Consider the following 25,480-nt stretch of genomic DNA (forward strand, 5'->3'; position numbering starts at 1 on the left):
GATTTGAAGGCCACTCCTTGGACTTTGGAAAACTGAGATGTGCATTTCTCTCTATTTTCTGACATCATACAGACAAAATGGTTAATGAAAAAAAAAAATACTTGATGAAACAACAATAACAAAAGTTGATAGTTGCAGCCTTGACATTTAAAGATCTCTATATTTGATGTATTTCCCTTAATTTCTTTCTGCTATAATTTAATCAGACAACTACAAATTCATAATTTTCAATATATAAATAAAATCTGTACTTGAGATCCAGTTAAATCAGTAGCAGTAGAGAGACCATAATTATCTGTATTTCTCTCTCTCTCTCTCTGTCTCTCTATTTGGATTTGTGAGGACTGTGCCTCATTCAAATCAGGCTGAGTCTTGTACCAACACTTTCACTGAGGTGAAATGTACCATATCTCCTGCACACTTACTTCCTCTTGTGCAGTTTATTGTTTCCTATTTCCTCCCCTCATTCAAATGACACAGATTTGAACCATATCTGAGCAACATCCAGACTGTCCACAGACTGTTTATTATCCCAAAGAACCACTATCTCGGTGTGGAAGGGGAAACTTCACCCATCATACAACCACTGTTAATGCTAAGGTTGCCTATCTACCAATGGCAAAACATACAAATGGCTCCCTTTAGTGTAATATGGTGGCAACTTGTGCTGTGTGTTTAATACAGTGGTGTCCTATCCCAAATGTGGCCCCTATCACATACATGTTGCAATCACAGTTTTTGAGAAGGAGCAACATGTCTGCACAAGTTGGAACTTGTACGTGTGAACGTGCGTGATCAGCCTGTAGTAAAGTCACACTTCAGTGGCATTCTCCACTTAATCATCCTGATGACCTCCAGTAAAAAGCGCTCACCCCAGTAACCCTGGTAATCCCAGATGTGAACTTGACCCTGGCCTTCCCCATCGCCAACTCCTGGAAGTCATTATCACTGGCCTTTACCCTCAGAGGAAGCCACTGGACAAGAAGTGCAAATGCATGCAGACAAAAGTGCCACCACAGATTGCTGTATCTTTCTCTTATGATTTAACTCTGCGTCTGTGTAATGGTCAAGGCCTCCCCAAGGGGTTGTAAAATGAATCTGACAGGTCGAGGGAAGATTAACTGGACAGGAAAGAAGAAAAAACATTTCTGTGACACATAGTGGTGTCACTTTCTCTAATCTTTGCACTTTCCTTGTGAATTACTGGACAGATCTACCTCTTACATTGTGCAATGCAAAAACCAGTCACAGCTCAAAGACATATATCACGTCTGACACATTCAAAGTGTGACACAGATGCAAAAGGATGTTGGAGTTTAAGAGGTCACAAGCCAAAAGGTTTGGGAGCCACTGCTTTGTGTGATGTGCACAGCAACTGCACAACAAACAGCCACAGTGACGCACACATTCACAGCCAAAAGTGTGTGCAGCACTGTGGGCTGCTGGCATGCTGACCGACCAAACCATGTGGGTTTGATTAGAGCAGAGGAGATGGCAGCGTTTAACTACATATGTGGAAATGAGAGGCAGAGCATGTGAGAGACCAACGAGCAGACAAGGAAAAGATAAGAAATGAGGAACTGAGAAAGAGAATGGAGGCTTGTGTGTTTTTGTGTGTTTTTGGTGTTGTGCATGTCATACGTGTAAACCCCTGTCTGCCAAAATCCCACAAAAACTGGGGCAAAAGTTCAAGACCAACCTCGTGTGAATGCTGTAAACACAGGATGCCTCTGCTTTGTCTACATAAATGTGCTCATGCAGGCTCCACCAGACATCTATTACTCATTTATTATTTTTCTTGGATGAAGTCGTATCTTACAGGAATCAAACAGAAACAGTCAGATACAAATTATTACTTCATAACCTGCCCCCACACTCACCACATCACATTACCCAGAATTTCTTTTATTTAAAGTATCAGCATATCAGATTGCAGTGTGGGTGTGAGTGTGTACATGAGTCTGGCTGAGTCGTCTTGTGTACACAAGACGAAACCTCCAGATGCCTGGGCAGTTGCTCCCAGACGCCTGTATTACTCACACTCTATTCCTTTTGTCTTTCCGCTCCCCCCACCCCCCAACAACTCCTAAAATCTCTCTGCCCTCCCGCTCAAGTCTTTGTGGTTCTAATTATCGCGCTCATTTGTTATGAGCTGGTCTGGACAGAGGGAGAGGGAGAACAGAGAGAAGTTAGAAGCTATCTTGAATTTGGTCTTGTGTCCGTCCATCTCTTCCAAACTTCCCTTATGTTTTTGCAGTTTGTCCAGTGCCACCTACAGTTTAACGAGGCCACAGGCTCCCCTGAGGCACTACGTGACAACAGCACTGTAAAACAGCATTGTACTAGCTGACTGAGGCTGAATTGCTTTAAACTTGACAGGAAGACGGAGGACAACAGAAGGGAAGAATTTAGAAGAAAAGAGGAGAAAAGGGAGGTCAGGTATGTAAAGAAAGGAAGTGAAGTAGATGGAGATGTTCATGAGGAAAGTTGTGTGAAGTTTCGTGAGTCAAAGTAGATGGGAGACGATGAAGGAATGAGAGAAAGCTGAGAAAAAAAACAAGCCCTGGTTCCCATACTTTCTCTGCTTTTCACCTTATTTTATGTCCATGTGTTTTGTTTTTCTAAAAACCACCAAAAAAAAGTTCAATAAAAGTGCAGCTCTGGTTTTATCGTGTCACCCCTCCTTCTTCTTGCATCCTACTGCTCTGCCCCCTCCACCCTCACACTGCCTCTCACTCTGCACTCATTCTTTTATTCTCCTGTAGCCTTTCCTCTTCGCCCCAAGTCAACGATTGTTGTTCACTTTGGCATTTTCCTCAGCCATGATGGAGTGAGTGTGTGTGTGTCAGCAGTCACTGTGTGTGTGTGTGTGTGTGTGTGTGTGTGTGTTGAGCAGATGGTGCTCTTCTCTGTGTGACTTTGTGCATGTCTGTGTGTGTGCTGATGCCTATGTGCCTGTATGAGTGCATTTGTACACATGTGACTATGTATACTGAGTGTGTGTTTGTGTGTGTGTGTGTGTGTGTGTGTGTGTGTGTGTGAGAGAGAGAGAGAGAGAGAGAGAGAGAGAGAGAGAGACATTATGATGTCATGGATTAGGTATGGCCATAGTTAACTTCAATGGTGGTCAACTTTTGGTCACTGTTACTGTATGTGACCAGTGTGAGTCCCTTAAGTCTCAGAATTACCTGATGAAATGGTGAGATATTTATGTGTTATTGTTTTTTTTATTGTCTTGAATAGCACTCAGCTGACTTATCCTTCCCTGTGCCTCTGGGCAGAAAACAGAAAAATAACATTAAGTTTAAGTGCGTCCTGTGATTTCTTCATGATCTTGTGACTTTGCCAAAGGCCAGTGAGAAAATGAAAGGATAAGAAAGCTGAATTACAAACTAAAAAAAAAAACTGTATTTCCCTGTCTCTGCAACAGAATCTCAAGGCGGAAAATTACAGAAGCTAACTACAGAGAAAAGGAAAGGATGTAAAATGAGGGAAAGTTGTGGAAGTTTTCAGGAGTCATCTCTGCTACTAGTGGCTACTACTAGCTCAGACACATATGCAGTCAATGCCTGGAGCTTCACTATGCATCAGGAACAATTTAACAAGCATAATTTGCATCAAATTTTAAATATGTGGCTGCTTCTTTTACTATTATAACAGTATTATTGTGCAACCCTGCACTAAACTCCTGAAGCAAAAATTAGAGCTTCTTGTTGGTTTTAGATACTTAAGTTTAATCTCTTATCTTCTTCTGCTGTGAAAATAACTTTTTTGCAGAAATTTCATATTGTTTTGAGTTATTTCCACTTATATAATATAATATAATCTGCTTTTCAAGCAAAATCAGGCATTTTTTAATGCCTCATCAAAAGCATTTTGAGACAGCAGTTCATCAGGATTTTAGCATCTCTCCTGATGTTCTGTGGGAACATTTTCACAATTAATCATATCTAAATAATGCAATGTTTGCAGACCAAGTACAAAATACAAAACAGTTGTTGGACAAATGGACAGGTCTCATCAAAGATCTTGAGTCCTGGGACTCCTGTGGTGGGTAATAAGTAACTCTCCTGCCATCTAGTGGAGCCAAATAGGTGATGTTATGTCTCCTGACTCAGACCTGGAACTTTCTGGCGTTACATGTGGGAGATGTTTGGGCATGTGTAGCTATGCTGACCTACTGTAACTGATCAAACTATTGTTGTTAATGTTTATTTCTGTTTTGTGCACTTGCGTGTCTGCACACACAGACCCACTCAAATCCCTGCAGGGACAGGTGCAGTCAGAAGACATGCAAGTTTGTCCAGAAAACTGTTGGAAAACTGTGTGTGTTTGTGTTTGTGTTTGTGTGTATCTGTCTCCGTGAGAACCAATTTTACTGTGAAATACGCTGAGCGATGACAACTTTTCAGAGTGCTGTAATCCACATAGGCCTCCAGGCGCTCCAGGGCTTTTTAGGAGTTCAGGACTTAGTTTTAGAAACGAGGTTAGGTCAAGGTTCCTGCAAAGTTTCTACGATGAAGAAGGTTAAAGATCAAGGCTGGATTAGAAACCAATGAAAATGTGTTTGTTAATACTACACACATCATTTAAGGACATTATTAACTGAATTGATAAAAGCCTTAAAGCATTACCTGAAATTTTACCTAATCTTGAGGCTGTAAATAGTTTTAAGGCTTATATTATTTCAGTACATACTGTGCTTACATGGTGCATCTTACTAAATAAGTATGTTTAATCATCTTACCACAACCTAACTAGCGACTTTCTAACCTGGGGCCACCTAGTGGTTACATACAGCACTGTAAGAGGTTAAACGTTAAAGAATTGAACCACTGATTTTTACACATCGGGGGAGTACCACCAAGTATAATTAGTCTCAAGTGATGTCACTTGAAAAAAGGCGTCATATCTGGTTCTCCTGTGTCGATTTTAAAAGTTTTTTTATTTTTTTATTTTAAGTGTCCATTGGTTGTTGGACAGTATTATAGGGGTGAATGCAGTAGAGTACTGGAGGCCAGATTTAAGGAATGAAGAATTAGTCAATGGATGCCTATAATGTGGAAAGACACACAGTACAGGAATCTGTGGTGGATGCACAGCTGATACATATATTAAAAAAAACAAACAAACCTACCTGACCAAAGTGTTCCAGTTATGGATCTAAGCAAATACTTTTTTGGTGATATTGGTTTTGGTTTGGAGCCAGAAAATCTTTTCAGAGCATCTGGTATAGTACAGTTGGGTCTTGCATCTCTTTTCTGCAGCTTTTATGGTTTCTGTAACATAATGTTACAGTGTTATGTCACGTGTTGAAATAAGATAAAGCGTTTCAAGGTGTTCCTCTATTTGGATGAATGACTCACTGTTCGTTTATGTGACTCAGTCCCTCACGACACTATTTATGGTTTTATTGTGGAAACTTAAAGCTGTGATAAAGAAGTGGTTTAGGTTTTGTATTTGAACACCCCATTCACATGAGTTTCAGCGTCATGGAAGCCACTTATTTAGTCTTACATTGATTATAGTTGGAAGATTGAGACTTTTGTCCTGATGTCCTAATAGAGTAGCACCCTGTTTTTCTGTTATTTATTTTATTTTATTATTTAGCACAACGATTAAAAGCAAACTTACAGATACATAGGCACAAGCATATAATAGTGATTATAAAAATTAATTCACTCTAAAAATGTGGTTGATATAGTGGTGATGTGATTGTGATTTAATACCATTTTATATTTTATAAAATGTTAAACAAACACTGTAAATTCAATTTCAGAACTTTAAAAGGTTTTGCTCAAATGTGTTCGGGAGAAGATTCTAATGAACAAAATGTCCCCTGATAAAAACTTAATTGTCATATCTAGTTCCTCATATTAAAAAAAGTTAATAGCCATAAATAAAACAAACAACATCTGGAGCCACGTCATTTTAAAGCTGGTAGCATGGTCTTTAGTCTGTGGGTCCTGGCAGCCTTTGGCGTTGTTGTTAGGTGTTACATTGTCAGGGTTTCCCTCGAAATGGATAGGCAGGCACTGATTTTCCAGCACTTCACAGGCCAGGATCAGATGTTTAGATTCCTCTCGAACACTCTTGATGCCACAGGTTCCCTGTACACTCCTCACTGTGACAAACTTGAAAGGCTGATCGCTGATGCACAGGTTCTCCTTGTACCTCTTCCCCCCTGAGTTCGTGCACACAGCCTTCACCCTCTCCAGGTCTTTTGGCTGAAGAAAAGACTGTGTGGGTCTTTCGCAACCCCCGTTATTCCTGATGTAATTTTCCCATTGGTTCTGGTCGAGAGAAGTAGGAGTTCCAGAGCGAATGTGGCGTTTCACAAATGTGTTGTAGCTGTTGTTCCATTTGCCGCGCTGGCAGGGAGCGTCGTTTCTAGCAAACGTCTGATGCCCCATCTGGAGACAGATGGCAAGAGTGAGGAAAACCCTGAGAGCAGCCATTACCCAAGGATCTAGAGTGGAACAAAAACTACATTTAATACAGCCTTTTACTTCAATCATGGCAAAGAACTTAGTTACATCTTATTTTTTCTGTTTCCATGTTTTGCCAAACTGAGTTTCATGACATGTAATAAAGTCAACAGTGTGTGTACAAGAGCCAAGTTTGACAAAGCCACAGCTGTTTGTCTGTGTAGGTTTGTTAAACATGAAGGCAGGAGATGATGTAGAACAGCTGTTTGAGGAGAAAACTTCCCTACCTTATTTAGACTTCTGTGAGCTCCAAGTGATCTAAAAACTCCTGTTGTAAGATCTTTCTTCTGTCCTTCAGTGGCAGTTCCGCATTTCACTTCCTTCAAGAAGTGTGTGGGTGTGGACTAATCTTCATGTGCACACCAGCATTACATAACTCTGTCCACATGGCTGTGCTTTAGAGCAGCAGTCATGGAGAGAGGTGATCCAGTTACTGCTATAAATACATATTAAAGATCCAGTCAGCTATGTTTAGAAGCTAGCTAGCCTGTGTGCTACCTTATGCAAAGCAGTTTGTATGTGTGTCTCAAATGACATCTTATATATTTAATATTACTTTTAGTGTACGTTTGACTGTGTGTGGCTCATCAGGGCTTGGAAAATTACTTTTTACTAATCTGTACAATTACAACCACATTTAAGGGAAGACTACTTCAAGGTTTCATGTTCATGTGGGTATTAATGAACAGAAATATGTGAAAACCTAGATGTGAATGAAAAAGACTTCTAGTAGATTCTGACTAAATGAAGTACCAGTAGTATATTTGTCTTTTAATTTGATGCTGTCACTGTCTATGTATTATTATATCCACAGGCTGGACCCCCCCAGTGCACCTACTTAATGTAGGCTACAATAATTATTAGTTCTATGGTGTCATTAATACAAATACCATCTTGTTTGGTTAGAGAAGGGGGCCTAATTAGAGTGATGAAGATTTAGAGAATTTCACATTAGTTCTACAGTCATTCCTCTACATATTCCTATTTGTATGTATTGATTTAATAAACTGAACTGCTTCACATCTAATGTAAGTGTTAAAATGTGTAACTCAGAGTTTAACATGCACACACTCTTAATGTGTAAAAACATATTGAATATTGGTATGATCATTTTATTCAGTTTAGTCTCGCTGAAAACATTTCTTCCATTCCCAGTGTATTCTACTAAAGTGATGGTCTACTGAAACTTTAAGAAAGTCTTGGTTTGAATGATGTTTACAAGCAATGATACATATTTCAGAATACAGATGTTTAGGTGGCGATGAATATCTCAGAACCAGGAAAAATAAAACCAAACTAACTGCATCGCAAGACACTGAAAGAGGCAGGAAAGGTAATATTCTGTGTTTGGTGAATTTGGACAGAACAACCCTTTAACCGGAAAACTAAGTTGATATAAAATAACAGAAAATGTAAAATTAGTTTAATGTCAGATTAAATCACAATAAAATCATCACTTTAAGCAGACAAAGGTAGTGAGTATAGGCTTCAGTGAAAAAAAAAAAAAAACCTGCTTTCAGAAGTAAAATATAGCTACAACTTCCTCATTGTCTTGTCTTGTTTCAGACCTCTGTGTTTGGCTCACTTCTCTGTACAGACATGCTACTCACCAGATGGTACAGGTGTAATGACCGCCTGAACTCTCATATTAATCACGATTCAAGAGTTTTCCAGAATATGCAGAAAGAGATTAAATAGTCAAATTCTGACCAAAGCATTCATAGTGAGAATCTAGAAAAGTAACCTTAAAATTTCGCACATTCCCGGACGTGAATACATAGAATGTATGATAAATAAATAAATCTGGGAAATAAATGTATACATGTGTAATCAGATAAACCTACAGGCGCTTGGCCTACTTTTGTTTTCCTTCAACATTCAATAATGACATGGCCTAATTTAGTATTTGTCAAACCCTAAATGAAAGTATGGTCTAATTCAGACTTTATTTATCCCAAGAAGGGCAGTTCCTTTGTAGCTTACCCAGGTAATGTAAAGGCTTTATTCACTACAGTTTCAATTGTGAAATAAGTTAGATAAATAAAATAAAGTGGGATTAATACACTGCACATACACTCTTAGCTCACATTTCTCTTCTCTTTGAGCTTCTCATTTCTTTCCCTCAGTCATTTCGGTCTTTTCTTCTACTGGTCAAGATTTCACACAAAACAGTTATGGAGTGTTTTTTTTTTTTTTTTTTACCCTTCAGCTTTCCCCTGCAACCTGCAAAGATCCAAACTCTCAATTTTCTTCAACAAGAGCTACGTCTGAGTCACTGCTCCTTGTATGTGCTGCAGTACAACTACTTAACAAAACACACATAGTTGTAAAATTCAGGCTACTTACTTTGTATCTTAATGAAAAAAACTGTAATCTGATCCAGATAATGTTAGTCACAGACAATGAAAAAAAACAGCTGAGTTGGACATTCAGGTGTTTTAATGTGGTGCCCATACTGACAATTTATATACAGCAAAAACATCATTCAGACAACAATGATATGGCACCGAAAATCATTCTTCCAATAGAATGAACACATGTACATAAATATAACTCATCCATTTACAACATAATCTGCTGATTTAAATTCAGAGCCAATATGTTCGGACAGCATCACTATATACAAATCAAACGTGCTTCAAATCACTTTAGACTTTAATCATACAATTTTAGTTTACTCTGCTTTAACTCTTGTGTGTTTTAATGTCAACATTATATTGATTATTACTTAAACAATAAACGAGTCTATAACATTTCATACAGTACAGTGTGTTTGTGTTTCAAGGCAGGATGAACAAGATGAAATAACAGCCAAATGTGAAAAAAACAACAAAATATATATTTTACAAAGTATTTACATGAACCAATCATGCAACCCAGGCATTGCAAGAGCAAACATACAACTCAGAGCCAGCAAACTGACATATTTACACCATGTGCTTCAAGTGTAAACTGAAGAAATGTCTGATACCAAGACTGCTCTTCTGAATTTGGGTGGAAAAATAATACTGAAAAACAGTTAAGTAATCAGGGCAGCAGGTGATTTGTCCTGTGTCCAGTTTACATCCTTCCCTCACTGTTTATAAAATGGTTTTTCCTGCTGCTTTTTATGACATGTTGTGAGAACATGTTTGCTAACTGTCCCCTGAGGAGACATGGATCAGTGATAACATCATGACTGGAGGGAAGAAGAGAGCGTTTGAGTGTCTGAACAAGGCCTGAAGTGGTCCATGCTGTCAGCTAGGGCTCGGTCTGAAGAGACGGTGAGGGCTCTTCTTTCTTTTCTGCTTCAGAGGTCGAGTTCAGAGCCATGTCTTGTTTTTTCTCCTTTGCTTTCTCTGGTTCCTTCATCCTAAAACACCAAATAGAAGAGTCATTCCTACTGAGTCAACCCATATGCTGCAAAACTGGCTGGACAATAGATTTCTTAGTGTTGGTGTAGTTTGTTATATTGTCCAGCAGAGGTCCCTCTTTGTCCAGTTCACTATAAAATGACATGGTTCGCAATAAGACAAATGAAAAAAAGTGTTTTAGAACACTGAGAATAAGATATGCATGTGTAATAGAGAAGTAACACATGATGACATTGTAAATGAATTAGTGGTGATATGGCATTAAGTGGATAAATTACTACAATGTGTCAGATTAGAATAAACTAGGAGAGGGAGACATGTTAACCAGGATGCCCACTGGATTGCCACATCTCCATTGCAGAGAGACTTTTCAAAACTATAGTGTCTTTTCTTCAGCAGCCACATTTCCGATACAGTTTTGAGTTGTTTTGTCTGTGTTTTTATGTTCTACAAGCATAAGGATATGATTGCAGCTAGTTTAGATGTGGTAACTGATATGTTATATCTGCATGTGCTTTGCATAGTTTAATAACTGTCCCATCCCATCTGGTATCAGTACTTCCTGAATAGTGTATATTAGAAGCCCTTAAAATATCTCTGTCTTTTTGTGCTGTCTGTGTCACTCATCACAAGTAAAATTTCTGGCTTTAGAGAAGCAGCTGATCTGACAAGAAACAGACCCAGCAAATAAAGACAGTGGTGGGATAGGGAACAGGGCAACAGGCGAGACTCTCTGGTCTCGCCAGACCATCACGGCAGCTACTATGATGATAAAACACATCACATTCACATCCAGTGGACAGTGGGGGTTATACTGTGGATGCACGGCGGCAATGGACTACTGACAAAACTCCTAAAGCATCAGCCTTAAAAACTGAGGACAAAAGGACAGTATGTCAGATGGATGGATGGATGGATGGATGGATTGATAGAAAGATGCAACACTGTAAGGCTTCTCTATAGGTCTCTAATGTAAAAGCAGGTTTCCTCACAGTCTGCGGAATTTCTTTAGACACTAATACTCTAACGGAGGTGTTAGGATCTAACATAATATTATAAGACACTGTAAATGAGTGGTTAAAACAAAGACATGTTCAGGAATCTAACTCTGAAATCGAAGTTAATATTTTGAGGTCAAAGGTCATAATTTTGAACGGTGACCTTGGCATGGGAGCAGGCCGGTTACTGGGCAGGACGTCCCAGCTAGAGGTAGAGCTGTCACAAGATCAAAAGACAGAATCACATGACCAGAAACAGAGAGAAGATCTTAAATTTAACATTTCAATGTGATGGTGTGCAAATATTTCAAAATCTCATTTTCTCTCCCTCCTCCACTCTCATTAGATGGAAGGATCAGAGGTGACATTTCAAAATAATTGCACATGATTGATTGACAATATGAAAGCCAGAGGTTCCCAAAGTGAGGTAAAGGGGGGCCCCTGAAGGCTCCTTGACAAGGTGTCCGGGGGACACCAGGAAAAACAAAGGAGGTCATAAGTTCACTGTAATCACATAAAGATTGAACAGTGTGAGAAGATTACAGAAAGGTTGTGATGAGAGGTTTCATTCTACCCATCATATTCTATACAACAATAAAGCCAATAATGAAAATCATATTTTTGAGTCAAGACTCATAACGTGAATTGATATAAACACATATATGGGAACTTTGGGAACCCTTGATCAAAACAGTTGAAAGGTTAAATCACTTACTGGTCAGACACAGGGGAAACCACATACTTTCATTAATCAGTGGTAATTATGGGAGAAAGTAATAAGAGAGAATTGGGAAACAGCCATGTTATTGCAGCAGAGGTCAGAAGATCAGATTATCCTTAGCGCTGATCCTAGGGCTGCTTTAAACTTTTATGTTGAAACCTTACATGAGGATTATGCTTTTACATTTCCATGAGAGACCAACAAACACTGTTTCAAGGCCCATACCAATAATGTCATTTTGGCAATTTTTTTTAAAAAGCTGCTGGTGTTTAGCATCATTATTCATCAAGTTATTATATATACTGTTGTGAATAGGTGTTTCTTGTCGATGCCTGAGGAAGTTCCCTGATCGAACACGTTCCTTATTGAATTAATAAAGCACTGATCAAAGTGTGTGGAACAAAGTGAGGTTGTATTGCCTTGCAGTACCTACCTATCTTCATAAGGTCATAATGCTAACTAATGTAAAATAATAAATGGTTTATAAGAAACTGTCATGTGGTTGTAAGCAGATGTAAGTACATTTTAAGTGTTTATTACTGTAAAAAATGATTGTAACTTGTCCTATGTGTATATTTTCATTCATTATCAGTTTATACAGCAGCCTTCACTTGTGGATGACCACAGGAAGAATTTTAGTTGTTGATAAATACATCAATAATCACAAACTATGTTATGATGAAACTGTTTATAAATTACATCAAAAAGATAATATCAGTATATGCTGCATTTTCTCATTACTTATTAGCTGATATATGCACCAATACCAGCTATACAATATATCAGTTTGTATCAGGTTTTCCACAAATGTCTCAAATGTCCCTGCGGAGCTACACAGATGACCGCAGACATTCAGGCTTCTTGGTATAATTCATTGTAAGATACAACAGTATTTCATCATGGATTAAAAAATGCCCATAAGCAATGCAAATATCACAGTTTTCCCAGTTTGCCTCTAAACAATATTTGTTTATCACAGCTTTGATCCAGGATCTGCGCTCAAGGATATCTGATAAGCACAAAAAGAAGTCACAAACAGCACAGTTAGTGCTAGTTGAGCATCTTTGTCAGTACTGAGCTCAAGTGTGCCACCTGTTTACCACGACTGTTTCACGGTGGAGGAGTCTAAAAAATCTGCCAGGAGATAGGAGATAGAGGATGAGAAGAGACTGGATTTTTCCACAGTGACGTCTCCCATAGTGTCAGCACATTGCCCAGTTAAACCAGAACAACAGCAGACTGGTGGCCAGTGTCTGCTGCAGCCACGGGTAGAGTAGAAACAGAATAGCGAACAGATCACAACCGCGCAATGCCTCCGAATTTCTTACCGTATTGTCTTCACGATGAAGCGAATAATTACTGCCAGACCTACACAGCCACACATCACTCCTATCACTATGGCTGTGACTTCACCTGCAGAAGAAAACACAAAGAAGCATGAGGGATGAAAGAAAACTCCTCAAAACATGGCAATAAAGAAGAATAGGTAAATAAATGTAAAGACATGACACGATTATCACTGACATAAGTCAAATAATTACTTCGATTTTTAGCAAAAAACATGCAGGAAAATCCTGTGTAGTCTTACCAGAAGATAGCTCCTTCCATGCTTCTACGACATATAAAAGAATAAATCATTAGAAAATCACAGTAGTTTGTTTTTTTCTGTCACACAGTTCATAACACAATGATTTGTGGCTTTATCTCAACAGAATTTGCTGTTCAGCTGTTTGGAAATGTTGTGTCTAGTCAGTCTTGCTGCCTTTGACAGCAGTGCTGATATCACAGGCCTTCCAGTTCAGTCACTCACTACAATGAGCACTTTACACAAATTCTTTCTCCTTTGTCTTTGTCTAACACTCTGTCTCCCCCGTTCACTTCTCTGTCTCTTTTTCCTCTCCCCTTTTCTCAGTTAGACTTACGAGATAACAATGGAGTCAGTGTTTAGTTTTCGAAAATCCTTTTCTCTAATCAGCTCGCAAACAAACACTGCCCTGCCACCCTCTCTCTCTCTCTCTCTCTCGCTCTCTCTCTCTTTCTTTCTTTCTTTCTCCGTCAGTCTCTCTACTCCTGCCTTCCTAAGGCTCTCTCAGACAAAGTCACCGGTAATCCTTAATATTCCCACATTTTTCGCCACATTCCACTTTCCACTCTGTGCGTGGATTGTGCTAATTGCTAGCTTTGGTCTACATGGCCACCCTCTGTCTTGTTATTGTGGTTTGCATTATGAGCAGCAGGCTGGCACCACAATCCACCAATGTAGGAGTGTTGTTGGGGCAAAACACTGGAGCTCAAAGCAGATTGGCTGTGACCTTTTACACCTCTACATTTGCGCAATCTGAAAGGAAAAACTCTAAGAATATACTAATTATTAATTAAACTAATCGGGTAATATTATAATAATAAAGAAGTATAAAATAAGTAATGAAATAACCAAAGAAAAGATTCTAAGTATGTAATTTATAAGCAACATGATTCCTAACACAGAAAGTGCATATCTTTAGTGTCAGCTGTCAACATGGAAGAGTGGGTGTCATTTTTTCACATCATGAATTTCTCCTCATGTACGCTCCGTCTAACCTGCGGAGAAGGAAGCGAAGACGACCCTGTGGTTGAGCGGCTGTGTTGCACGGTAGTTGTCCTGCAGCAGCATCCTGTCGGGATTATCAGCTTTACTGGAGTAAAGTATTGTTTCCATTTTCAGCAGCTTGAGTGGAGACGTGAAGAGGAGCGAGATGGTGAGAACAGCTGCAATCCTGAGGCAGTCGACTTAAAACAGGAAGTAAGTTCATTGACTGACGTAGCAGCAAAAACTCAAGTAACGGACTGACCTGAAACTGAATAGTCCAGTCAACATTTATCAGTATATAGATAAAGTGAAATTGAGCACATTGATTCAATGAGCAAACATCAACTATTTGTTCAGTAAATTTACTAATGAATAATCTGCATCCAGTTTTATTTTTCAGGCACAAATAAGGGCATGCAAGAGGTGGAAACTTACCTTAATCCTGTAAATTTATCCTGTTTCTGAAGTGATAACCAAATGCACAGTGTTTTATACTCTAATGTAACTTATTACTTATTTTAAGCAATCCTAAATAAATGTAGTTTTGCAAGATGAAATCTAACATTTGGAGACAAAAATTACATCAACAGCAAACACTGCAGCAAATCCAGTGCAAGGGAATGAAGAAGAAAATTTGTAGTTTACAGTAATTCACGCAATAGACTTTAATGTAGTATTTGATGCTTCGCTTCTTATAACAGTATAGGATTATTCAATTTAGGATTTGCTTGGGAAATGATTTGCTTTTTTGTGATTTGATGGTGAGAATATAATTTCTGAGGCCAATAAGTAACAACTGTAGGTTGAAATAGACAAATAATACTAAACTTTTAGGTGAGTTTTAATGTCCGTCATCAGTCTGTGATAATAAAACATATCTAGGCTTAAAAAAAAAAAAACAGATCCACCATGAATGAAAATGTTATCAGTGCCTAAACGAAAGGTGATCGTTGAGTTGGATCTACTTCTCTACGCCTCAGGTGAGCTGTGTCTGTGTCCCAGACTCACCTGTGCCTTTGAGATCTGAACCCTCTCATGGAACACCGTCCAGATCACACTCTGATAGCAGGGCGGCGTCGTTAGGGAGCCATTGTAGCGATAGTAGCGTCCCAGGTCCTTAGGGAGCAGGGATTGGATGTCAAAGGCTGGGATGGGCACTTTCTGGTCTGACAGTGGATGAAAGGAGGAGAAAGGAGAATATGTGAGGGCTTATATTCAGGAGCCACATGTCATCAAAACATAACAAAGAATTGGTTGTAGCAGTTTTTATCTCCATCATTGTTTCATCAATATCTTTAAATACCTGAATCAACATGTTTCTTCCTATGTTTTGCTTTAGAACAAAATATTTTTACAGTCACATAGTTCTCTTCTTTTTCTGACGCAGTCGTCATCTTATCTTTTCAATATACTGTGACTGTGAATTCAATCAACCCACAAATGGAAATGGAAACTGCAAATTACAAAGTAGTGAGAGAAAACTATCCAAGCCACTGACTAATCTTGTAGAACGAGTAGAAGAAAACAAACTTATAAATCACTTGATCATTTATGAACAGTAAAGACACTGTAAGCCAAACAAAAAGATGTAGTTTTATATTTTTTTTCCTGGTGTTACCTGCATGTCTGATGCGGCTCAGGTAGTTGAGGATGCTGTTAAATGCCAGGTTCGTCTCCTCACCTGTCTAGAAAACCAAATCTCAGCCTTGGATGTTTATTACATTTCTCAAAATACTAAATTGTAAAATAATTACTCTTCTTATTCTTTAATAATTTTTTTTCATTACCACGATGAGAATTCCTAAAACAGCTAGGCCGTCCCTCTGTGTCATTGCTGCAGACATGTTGGGGTAGAGTTCAGAGTTGTAGTGAACCACGTGAAGCTGGAGAGAGGAAGAGCACAGCTAGTTTAGTCACTCTGATGAGAAAGAGACAAACAAAGGAAAGAGAGACTCATCCTGGGTTGTCTTCCTGACTGATGAGTGTTAAAAATAACCAAAAGAGAGGGAAAGACTGAGAGAGGATAGGCTGCGAGAGAATGACCGCAGAAAAATAAAGAGGGATTAGGAAAGACTGATGTGAATGAGGAAGCACTTAATTGTCTTATTATGGTTAATAAGCCCTCTCTTATTCTTTATTTGTATTTTTTCTTATTATATATTCTTCATTCCTGCATAACGTTAATCTTTAATCTTCTTAAAAACCCTTACACCTCCGGTGTGTTGGCATACCTGACCAGTGACAGATGAACAGGAAATGAGGTGCTGACACAGCTAACCTTCCCTCCTTACTACACTCTTTCTCCATCTTGTCCCATTCCTAAAAAGGTTAATCACATGCTTTTACAATTTATTTATTCCTCTCTTTGGGTTTTTTTTTTAACTCATCATCAGTCTGTGCCAAAATGTTCTTGTCTGTTGCTCCTCTGTCTCTGCACCACTCTCTAAGCTGGCTCTAAAGGCCATCCTTTATCCCACAGTAAACCAGAACAGGGATCCAAGCTGACTCAACTGTAACAGATTTGTGTAGGAAAGAGATACAGAAAGTATGAGGTGTAAAGAGGGTAACAGTGAAAGAAGAGAACAGAGAAAAAAGAAAGAAAGAAATTGAGCCCGACCTATTTTCAATATTTCAATATTGGCCTATCACAGATATATCGGTAAAGTTATAAGGGCAGTGTGTTTAATGTGCAAGTGTTTATATATATATATATATACGTCGGCCGATATATCGATATCGGAATTTTTTTACTCCTTAATATCGGCATTGACATCGGCCCCAAAACTCCAATATCGTTCGGGCTCTAGAAAGAAAATCTTAGACAAAAGCCAAATATGTGTTACTTCATCTCTCAATCCTTTAACTATAACCAGCTATCCTGTCTGTGGAGTGCCCGTTCTTCTTGACTGATTCAAACAAAAAACAGGGGTCATTGGGAGCTATATCTGACTAAGCATCTGAGTCATTTAAAAAAAACTATTCCCTGAAGCAGCTGGGGACTTCAGTTCATTCTTTTGTATAAAATCTTGACGTTTTTAGACAACCACTGTTATCACACCATGTGACCGCGGCTGCCATTTACTCCTGGCTGTGACTCAGATTGGCTGTGACTCCTCTTGTAGTTTGTCTGTGGATTTTACTGTTTACAGTTGGCTGTGTTTAAGAGTACCTCTGCATCTGCACTCAGTCCGTTGATGGTGTGTTCACTGCCCCCATGGCTCGGGCCGCCGCTGCCCCAGTGAAGATGCATTTGTACAGCTGTAAAGAGCCAGGGCAGCCCCCCTAGTCCCATCCACTCTGGCAGCTCAATCACAGCTGATGGAGAGACAGATGAAACAAAATAGTTGACTTCAACTGGCTTCTCTGATGAGAAACTTCTTAAAAGTGATTATATATATATATTTTTATTTTAACTAATCTCTCTATCCATGGGCAGTAAAAAGTTTACTGCTAGGATATGTTTGAGGATGGTGCAGTATAAATAGATCAACCGTAAAGCTGCTGGGATACCTGGGAGAGGGTTATGTTAGGAGCTGGAAATCCGCTGCTATAGTTACCTGTGTGTCCATTATTGTACAGAGTGAAGGGCTTGTTGCCATGCTGACTGTAGCCCAGCGGGGTCAGAGGGATCAAACTGGGGTCATATTTCGTCTGGGTGGTTACCACGTCAATTGGGGACTGAGATGTACCACGGCAGTCAGGGAAATACGCGGACCACTCAGACTGACCCACCAAGCCTTTGACGGGAGAAGGGACAGGAGAAAAATGATGTCACCCAATCACACAGTCCACTGACTCCGAGTCATCTGGTGAAAAGCCTCCATTGATCAGTCTTTAATTATGCAGGACAATTATTCCTTGATGTTCTCTGGTGGTGATTTTTACCAACATAAAAAATTGGAACAAAAAAACTAAAACAAACCAAACACACTGAGCCACTCACATCTACCATAACATTGGTAGATTTTTCACTAAATAGCCTGACATTCAGATGAGATAATAAAAATGTTTTCTATATGAATAAACTCATTCTATGATCATTGTTGAATCAAATGTCCAAATCAAATGATTTGCTTCTTTAACGTATTTATCTGTCTTGTTAAGAGCTACACTGCAAACAGATGGAATTACTGTTCCCTAGATGTTAAGGTTTATGACTGAGTATTGATGTGTAAAAATTGATGCGTTTTTCATGGCAGGAAAAAACAAAAACAATTAAATATGTTTTTGTGGTCATAACAGAGGATTAATTACCAATTTCTTTATATATAGTTCTCCAATATCTAAAAACTCAGCAGGAAAATTAAAATGGCAACTTTGATTCCTGAATGAGAAATTCAGAAATTAAAAATGTGATAGTACTTTTAGAAAGCAGCACGTGAGCTTATATCTGACAACATATTTTCACATTAATTAGCAGACCTTTCATCCTCATACAACAACTAAAACACTGAAAATTAAGAATTTAATTAAAAGTTGGACAGAGGAATATTAAGAAGTTATGTGGGAGGGGATAAAGTGATTTAGGCCTCGGTACACAGAGGAAAAAAAGAGACTGGTCTCCTCAATTGCATAATAAAAGAAAGTTAGAAAAAAGGAGTCTGAATGAAAAAGAGAGTGACATGTGAGTCAAAGAATCTGAATTTCAATTGCAAAGAGAAGAATGCTTTAGAAAACCAGCACACCACTGACACATTTTACCCAGAAAGAAATGTGTCAGTAGTGTGCAAAAACAAGTATCCAATGTTAATGACAAGCATGTTTTATGTAAAAAAAAAAAAAAAAAAAGTTGAAGAAAAAGGTAAGACAGAATGTATCCCAAGTACTGTACCATGTTTGTAAGCCATGGATCATGGTTTGGTTGTAACTCAGTCATCACCAACTTCATCTACATACATACAGTAATTACGGTAGGCCCAGTCCTTCCCCTCATCCCCTCTCCCTTTCACACACACATACAATGTGAGGAGGGGACTCTACATCAGTGATGTAAACACATACCACATCTCCCAGTGCCTGCAACCCCCAGCTCACACTTCTAATCTGTTCTCTGCCCTCCCACCCCCCGCCCCTCACTGCTCTCCACAGCAAAGCCCCACACCAGGACTCAACTTCAAAAGTGAGTCCCACAGCCCCGCTATTGGTCGTCATGGAGGTCTCCATGGTGACCGGAGGCCGAAAATTCTGACCCGGTGCGCCTGTTCTACCTCTCCTAGCATGCTACCGCTGTCCTGAATACAGCCAGGAACAAAGACACACACACACACATATGCAGATTCCCTCACTCGCTCAGAGCATGATGAGGACAATGATGGAACGTGAGACTGACTTTCCCCCGATTACTTTACACAACTCTCCATCTCTCGTGGAAAGAAGTATCTCTGAAATCGTGTAATTCCGCTCTTCCGTGTGACAAAATGCGTGCATAACAAAAATGCATAACAAAACCGACTTTCCGCTCCAGCTAGCAGCTCAGTAACAGCCACATCATGCAACGCTGTGTCATACAGCATGCCTCACACACGCCCTCACTCATTCTAGCGCTGTATGGACTGAAGGTGAATCACTTTTACTTTGGAAACTTCTTGACAAATGAATAACAAATGAAATGCATCTAAATTCAGGAAACAATCACTCAACATACAAGCTACTACTCTGAGATTACATGACGTGTTCTGCACAGTACACTTGCCTCTGTATCTATTATAATAATGCCTAAACGCACAATGTATAGATACCAGTTTGCTCCAGGCACAGCCTCTACAGTTTTCTGTGCATTCTGTATGTACTGTACATTGGTGTTGGTCTCCTGAATGCACACAGAGAGTGGTAGTCTGTGTGCCCCATTCATTCCCACAATGTCATTGTCCACGGCAAAGGCAGCCAGTGTGCATCCACAGAACAATAAACACATAGGTTTTTGTGCGCTGCAACAATACAGGGCACGATTTGGTATGCTTTTGCTTCATCCCGTCCCATCTCCCTCTCTCTGTCCACCACCCTCTCCCCACTCTCGCCTGCTTCATCCCTGTGCACCTGCCTCCCTCCTCCAGCCTCTCTCTAAGCCTTTTTCTTGCTTTCTTCCTCTCTGTCTCCCTCCACCCCTTCATCATCTCTGTGTGACTGCTGTGCTCATGCCAGCTTGTTGAACTGTAACTAATACAGACAGAGGGGGAAGGAGAGGAAAACAGAGGGACAAGGGGTGGAAGATATGAGGGGAAAAGGCACAAATCCTACCCAAGTTACACAAGCTTTTATGATAGTTATAATGTTTTAGCGATACAGCTTTCAATGACGTGCAGTGAAGTCAGAGTGAAAAGTATGAGTAGTTTCATTCAGTCAGATAGTTGCAGTTATTTTTCAGGAAAACTTGTCGACTTCTCGATGTAAATCATCCTGCGTTAGACAATCATATCACTCCACTTCTCAAATATCTCTACTTGTTACCTCTTTATCACAGAACTCAATGAGAATATACATTATATCTGACATACATACAACATATATAGACTATCTTATGTCTTATTTTCTACTTACTTTCTACTAAAAAAAAAAAACACTTTACAACACTTTATATTGCTTTTACATGGGGGTTTGCTCTACAAATAAACTTGAACTTGAACTTACCAGTGTAAGTCCAGGTAATTTCATCTGAAAAAGAATAAAAGAGAAAAATTCTTAAAACTCCACTTTTAGCCAGTTTTCATTCTTCCGGTTCACAATGGTTCTAAATGTCTCAAATCTAAAATTAAATAAACATTGACCATTTTAAAAGCATCAGATTAAACATTTTCTATTTAATTTAACCCTGTAATATATTTTCATCGCTTCTAATCTACAGCCTGCTGCTTTTAATACCAATCCAGCACAATTCTAAACAACAAGTTAATTCTTAACTACAGCACTACTGTAGTCCTCAAATACTGCTCAAATCCGATTGTTATTTCTGGATTTTACTACTGCTCCACTACTACAGCTCACACTGAAACACCCAAACAAGCTAACACACGAATACCAAAGCAAGAGAGAAATCTTGCATGATGCCGATTATGTTAATGAAGAGCTTACCAGCAGCAGGGGCAGCTGTCCACTGGAAACACAGAAGCATTAGAAGTATAAAAAGACCCATATTAGCCCTACTTGTCCATACACAGAAATGAATAAAAGTGGACAGAGAAATGAGGAGCAAGTGAGAGAGGGAGAGAGGGAGAGAGGGAGAGAGAGAGAGAGAGAGAGAGAGAGAGAGAGAGAAGGAGGGGAGACTGACTGGGTCCAGCGATCCCACCTGCCACAGCTCTGTTTAACAGCCAGACTGTGGATGTTACATGCTGAATCCACTCTGGCATACAGGGCACCAGAGCAAGAGACAGATGGAGAGAAAGAAGGTATGAAAAGAGAAGAGAGAGAAGAAATCAGGGAGAGACGAGACTCCAAACAGACCAGCGAGTGAGAATGAATTCAGTGTTAGTTACTAAAAGGAGGGTGAGAGGGAGAGAATGCAGGGCTGAGAGGAGAAGGTTACTGCATGGGAACAACAGAGTGTAAAAATAGGGAGAAAGAGAGAAAGGTGCCATATGATGCAAAAACGCACAGATCACGACAGAGGAGACGAGGAAATGTGTGAATCTGAGAAGAGGCGACTGACTCTCCAAACTTTCTAAAAGGGACAAAGTGTTGCAGAAATCCTGCTGGGTGAGAAGAGGCTGCTTCAGTTTGACAGTAAACTTCACCTGAACTTATTTATCCTCATTTCTGGTTCAGTAAATAGAATGAGAAGAAGAAGAGAGGACGAGGATGTATCACACTGGCTGGTACAGTATTTATTACTAAATACAAGGCAATAATTCCTTTGGACTCCTTGCTGCATGTTGCTCATGTCTGATGATTTTCATTTGACAGATTGTTTGATTTGCTGTTCATACTGTAAACTGAAATAATGTTGTACTGTTGCACTGTACTGTTGCAAATGTGCATTGTATATGATCTACAGTATATGTGAGGGACACCATTTATTTACTATACATCTTCATTTTTTTTTAATATAACGTATTTCATATTTTAATTTAGAATTTTTTGTTTTTAATTGCCTTCTAAAAGTCCCACCCCGATAGTCATCTCGTAACCCCGTCATTCATCTCCAAAATACCTTGTAGGATGATCCCCAGGTTGGGAACCATAGGACTAGAAAACAGCAATTTGGAATGAATAAATCTGTTAATGTGTAATATGTAGGCTAGTCTCTCTGTTTACACACATTATCTTTATTTTCAAGTCCCATAGATCTGTGTTTTGTGGCAGTAGATATGGATTAGAGCTGCAATTAATAGTTATTTTTATTACCAATAAATCTGACAATTATTTTTCTTTATTATTATTATTATTATTTCTTTTGTTAGTCAAATAATTGTTTTGAAACCAGAGAATGTGACTGAAATAATAAATCAAGTATCAAAACAGTTGCTGATAAATTTGTTGCTGATCAGCTGATATATTAATTCAGTCATTGCAGCTCCAAATATGATTATGAAATGTATATTAAATTTGTCAGAATCAAATACACAATAGTTGTGTTGCATATTATACATACAGTACATAGTTTGTGATTTTTGCATTTTTTTATTTTTCATATGGGGAGTCCATATCCTTTTTTTTCACAGACCATGTTTTGAAATGTAAATGTAAATTTCATGGTCCTGGTATTGCGCAGTCTGGCTCATTGTCTCACTGCGCATGTGCACTTGTATTCTGGTCATGAGTGTGTGGCACATGTAAATATCTTATCCTGGTTTTGAGACTCCTGAATATGCTACCTGGAAGACTCCAATGGAAACCAGGATACTGTGGCATGTATACACCTCATCCAGGTTTCTGACAAAGAAGACAAAGGCTGATATGGTGATAAATCAAGACACAACAGCACACAGATGATCAGACAGTGTTGAAATGATGCATTTCTCGTGAACCAAATCCCAAATAAGATCAAAACCAGGATATTAGTGAGCATGTTAACACACTGGCTGTCATGGTTTGCTATACTTGAATGATAAGAGGCCTGTTGTTATTTTCAGTTCTCTATATAACCAACAATGACCCAAGTCCGTAAATTGAAATGCAGTGTAGCCTTTATAGCAGGTGTGTTCAGCATGTGTGTGTTAGGGTTATATAATGTTGCATTATTCTTCGTAAGAAAATGATTTATTCTTTACAAATATGATTGTTTTTGTCGCCTGAACGAAGACCGGCTATGAATTATGTATTTTAAAAAATGCATGTTTAGAATTTACAGTAGCCTATGTCTCTATTACAAAGGTTACACAAACTGAACATCATGTTCACAAACTTTATTGACTTGTTGCATTTTGAACACAAGGGGGAGCCCTCTCCACGTGACATGTTGGGCTGATTCCTCAAACGGAAAATCCACCCTAAAACTGAATTTACATTGTCACTAATTCTCATTGTAAAGATTGGTTTGTGAGCACGTGATTCAATGGATGTTTTCATCATCAATGGAAAAACTGCCAATTAAAGTATGATGCTTAGATGAGCTTTATAAATTGAACTACTCCCTTTTTTTTCTTTTTTTTTTTTTTAACTTAATCACTGAAGTAGGCAATACATCTAAATTGTGTGATTCAGGGTGGAGTTCCCTTTAAAATCAGTGGCAATCCAGCCAAGAGTCTTTTGATCTGGATTACATCACATTGTGGAGTCAAGGATAAATTTAAAACATTAAAATAAAGCTGCAAAGGTTACATCACTTACTGCACAGTGAATGGCTAGTCTGGAAGAGCCACTGCCTTATTCATCTATCTAGATGATTTAGCCAATGTAAACATGTTGACCATTACACAGGCCTTCCCAGTAATTAGTTAGTTATCTCTTGCTTTATCTAATAAAGTATCGATTACAGTTGTTTTTGTGATTTTGGAGCTCGTTCATACTTTTTGTTGAAAACCTAGAACAAACGTCCATAGATTACTATTTTCCATCTGTGATCTAAAGGCTCAATAATGTGTGGCGGTATAATTAGTGTCTGGATGTTTTTTGTCATCACATCACTAAGGAAGGACGGAGGACTTCAAACGTTAAAATCGGTACTCTCAACTAATAACTGCTCTGTGTATGTTATTGAGATTAATCTGTTTTATTGGTGATGAATACTTCTAACATGAACTCACATCTCTGGTACTACTTCCGCCTCCTCTGTCTGTCTCTCCTGCTCTTTTCACACTGTGTACCAGTCCGCTCAAACGTGAAGCGCTTCAGCCAAATTATGCAACAGTGGTAACCATCGCCGCTCTCCCATTGGTCGCTCAGCGCTCCATAGACGGGCGTGGTTAGAATATTTTCATACGCCATTGGCTACGCCTGCGCAGGGGGCGTGCCATTTGATTTCATTCACAAATCTAGCAGCGGAGCGTCTCTCCAACATGTGAAGATCCCACTGCAAATGTGAGCAGGGAGAGACGTTGCAGGCTTGGCAGAAGGATGGAGTGTGACTGGTTTTGAATACACGTCAATGCTTTTTTTCAACTGGCATGTAGTCATTTATAGTCAGATTATATGTTAACATAAATATAGTCCTACAACTATTGAAGCAGAGCTGAGTTACATGATCTGATAAGGGAATGTAATAAAAGTGTTGCTCTACCAATGGCAATGCAGAATCCATCTGTATGATTGACAGAGAGATAGTGGTCGATAACTGTGTCGAACTAAGTGATCACTTTGTGCTAGGCTGTTTCAAACCAAATTATTAATCCTTTAAATTTGAAAAGGAATAATAATAATAATCATCATCATCATTTAGTGGTACTGTTCCAGCTTGTCATGCCCTGAAATATGAACTGTACTGTGGAGGCGCTGAGGCATTTGCAGCCACACACAAAATTTCATCTTGTTCCTCTGTCACAATTGTTCAACAGCAATATGCCATGATAACTTATTCTCTAATGTGGAGGCAGCTTCAGACAGACAGACAGACAGACAGGCTGGCAGACAGGTGCAGTGCAGAGAGGACGCAGCAGCAGCAGCAGCAATGTGTAATTGTTTCCCAGCTGTCCTGGTTTCCAGGTGAAACGTGATATGTTGCTCGGCCTCTGCATTGAGAGTGGGGAGACAGTTTACAGTTTAGTCTCTCTTTAGGCCTCTGTCTTCCCTCAGGCAGATCAAATTTCTGTTGTGGTGTCTGGCTCTCTCCACACCTGCTTGTGCATTTGGCCTTACAGAAACTCATGCATGCTTTCACTACATGAATGCCTGTGTGCTTTCACAATGAGTAAGACTTAAAGGTAAAGTAATGTTGACATTATGATATTCAGTATAACTGAATATATTGTCATTGATCT

General features: G+C 39.1%; 1 protein-coding gene across 3 annotated transcripts; it reads right to left on the bottom strand.

Annotated features, from left to right (window-relative positions):
* Positions 1-8,924: 8,924 nt before the first annotated feature.
* ca14 (carbonic anhydrase 14) lies at positions 8,925-21,265 on the bottom strand. Of its 3 annotated transcripts, XM_022756779.1 has the most exons (13): positions 21,198-21,265; positions 20,757-20,780; positions 17,687-17,866; positions 17,299-17,444; positions 15,917-16,012; positions 15,748-15,814; positions 15,138-15,295; positions 14,141-14,267; positions 13,149-13,172; positions 12,889-12,973; positions 12,661-12,694; positions 11,003-11,056; positions 9,761-9,840 (listed from the first exon to the last, which is right to left on the bottom strand). In XM_022756779.1, exons 1-12 carry the CDS (start codon positions 21,256-21,258, stop codon positions 11,045-11,047), a joined length of 1,014 nt encoding a protein of 337 aa, XP_022612500.1. In that variant the 5' UTR covers positions 21,259-21,265; the 3' UTR covers positions 9,761-9,840; positions 11,003-11,044. The 3 variants fall into 3 exon arrangements, with proteins under 3 accessions (XP_022612498.1, XP_022612499.1, XP_022612500.1); XM_022756777.1 differs by lacking the exon at positions 12,661-12,694 and having other exon boundaries at positions 8,925-9,840; XM_022756778.1 differs by lacking the exons at positions 11,003-11,056; positions 12,661-12,694 and having other exon boundaries at positions 8,925-9,840.
* Positions 21,266-25,480: the final 4,215 nt, after the last annotated feature.

The sequence above is a fragment of the Seriola dumerili genome, unplaced genomic scaffold, assembly GCF_002260705.1.
Source record: "Seriola dumerili isolate Sdu_G_001 unplaced genomic scaffold, Sdu_1.0 BDQW01000258.1, whole genome shotgun sequence".
Taxonomy (NCBI): Eukaryota; Metazoa; Chordata; class Actinopteri; order Carangiformes; family Carangidae; genus Seriola; species Seriola dumerili.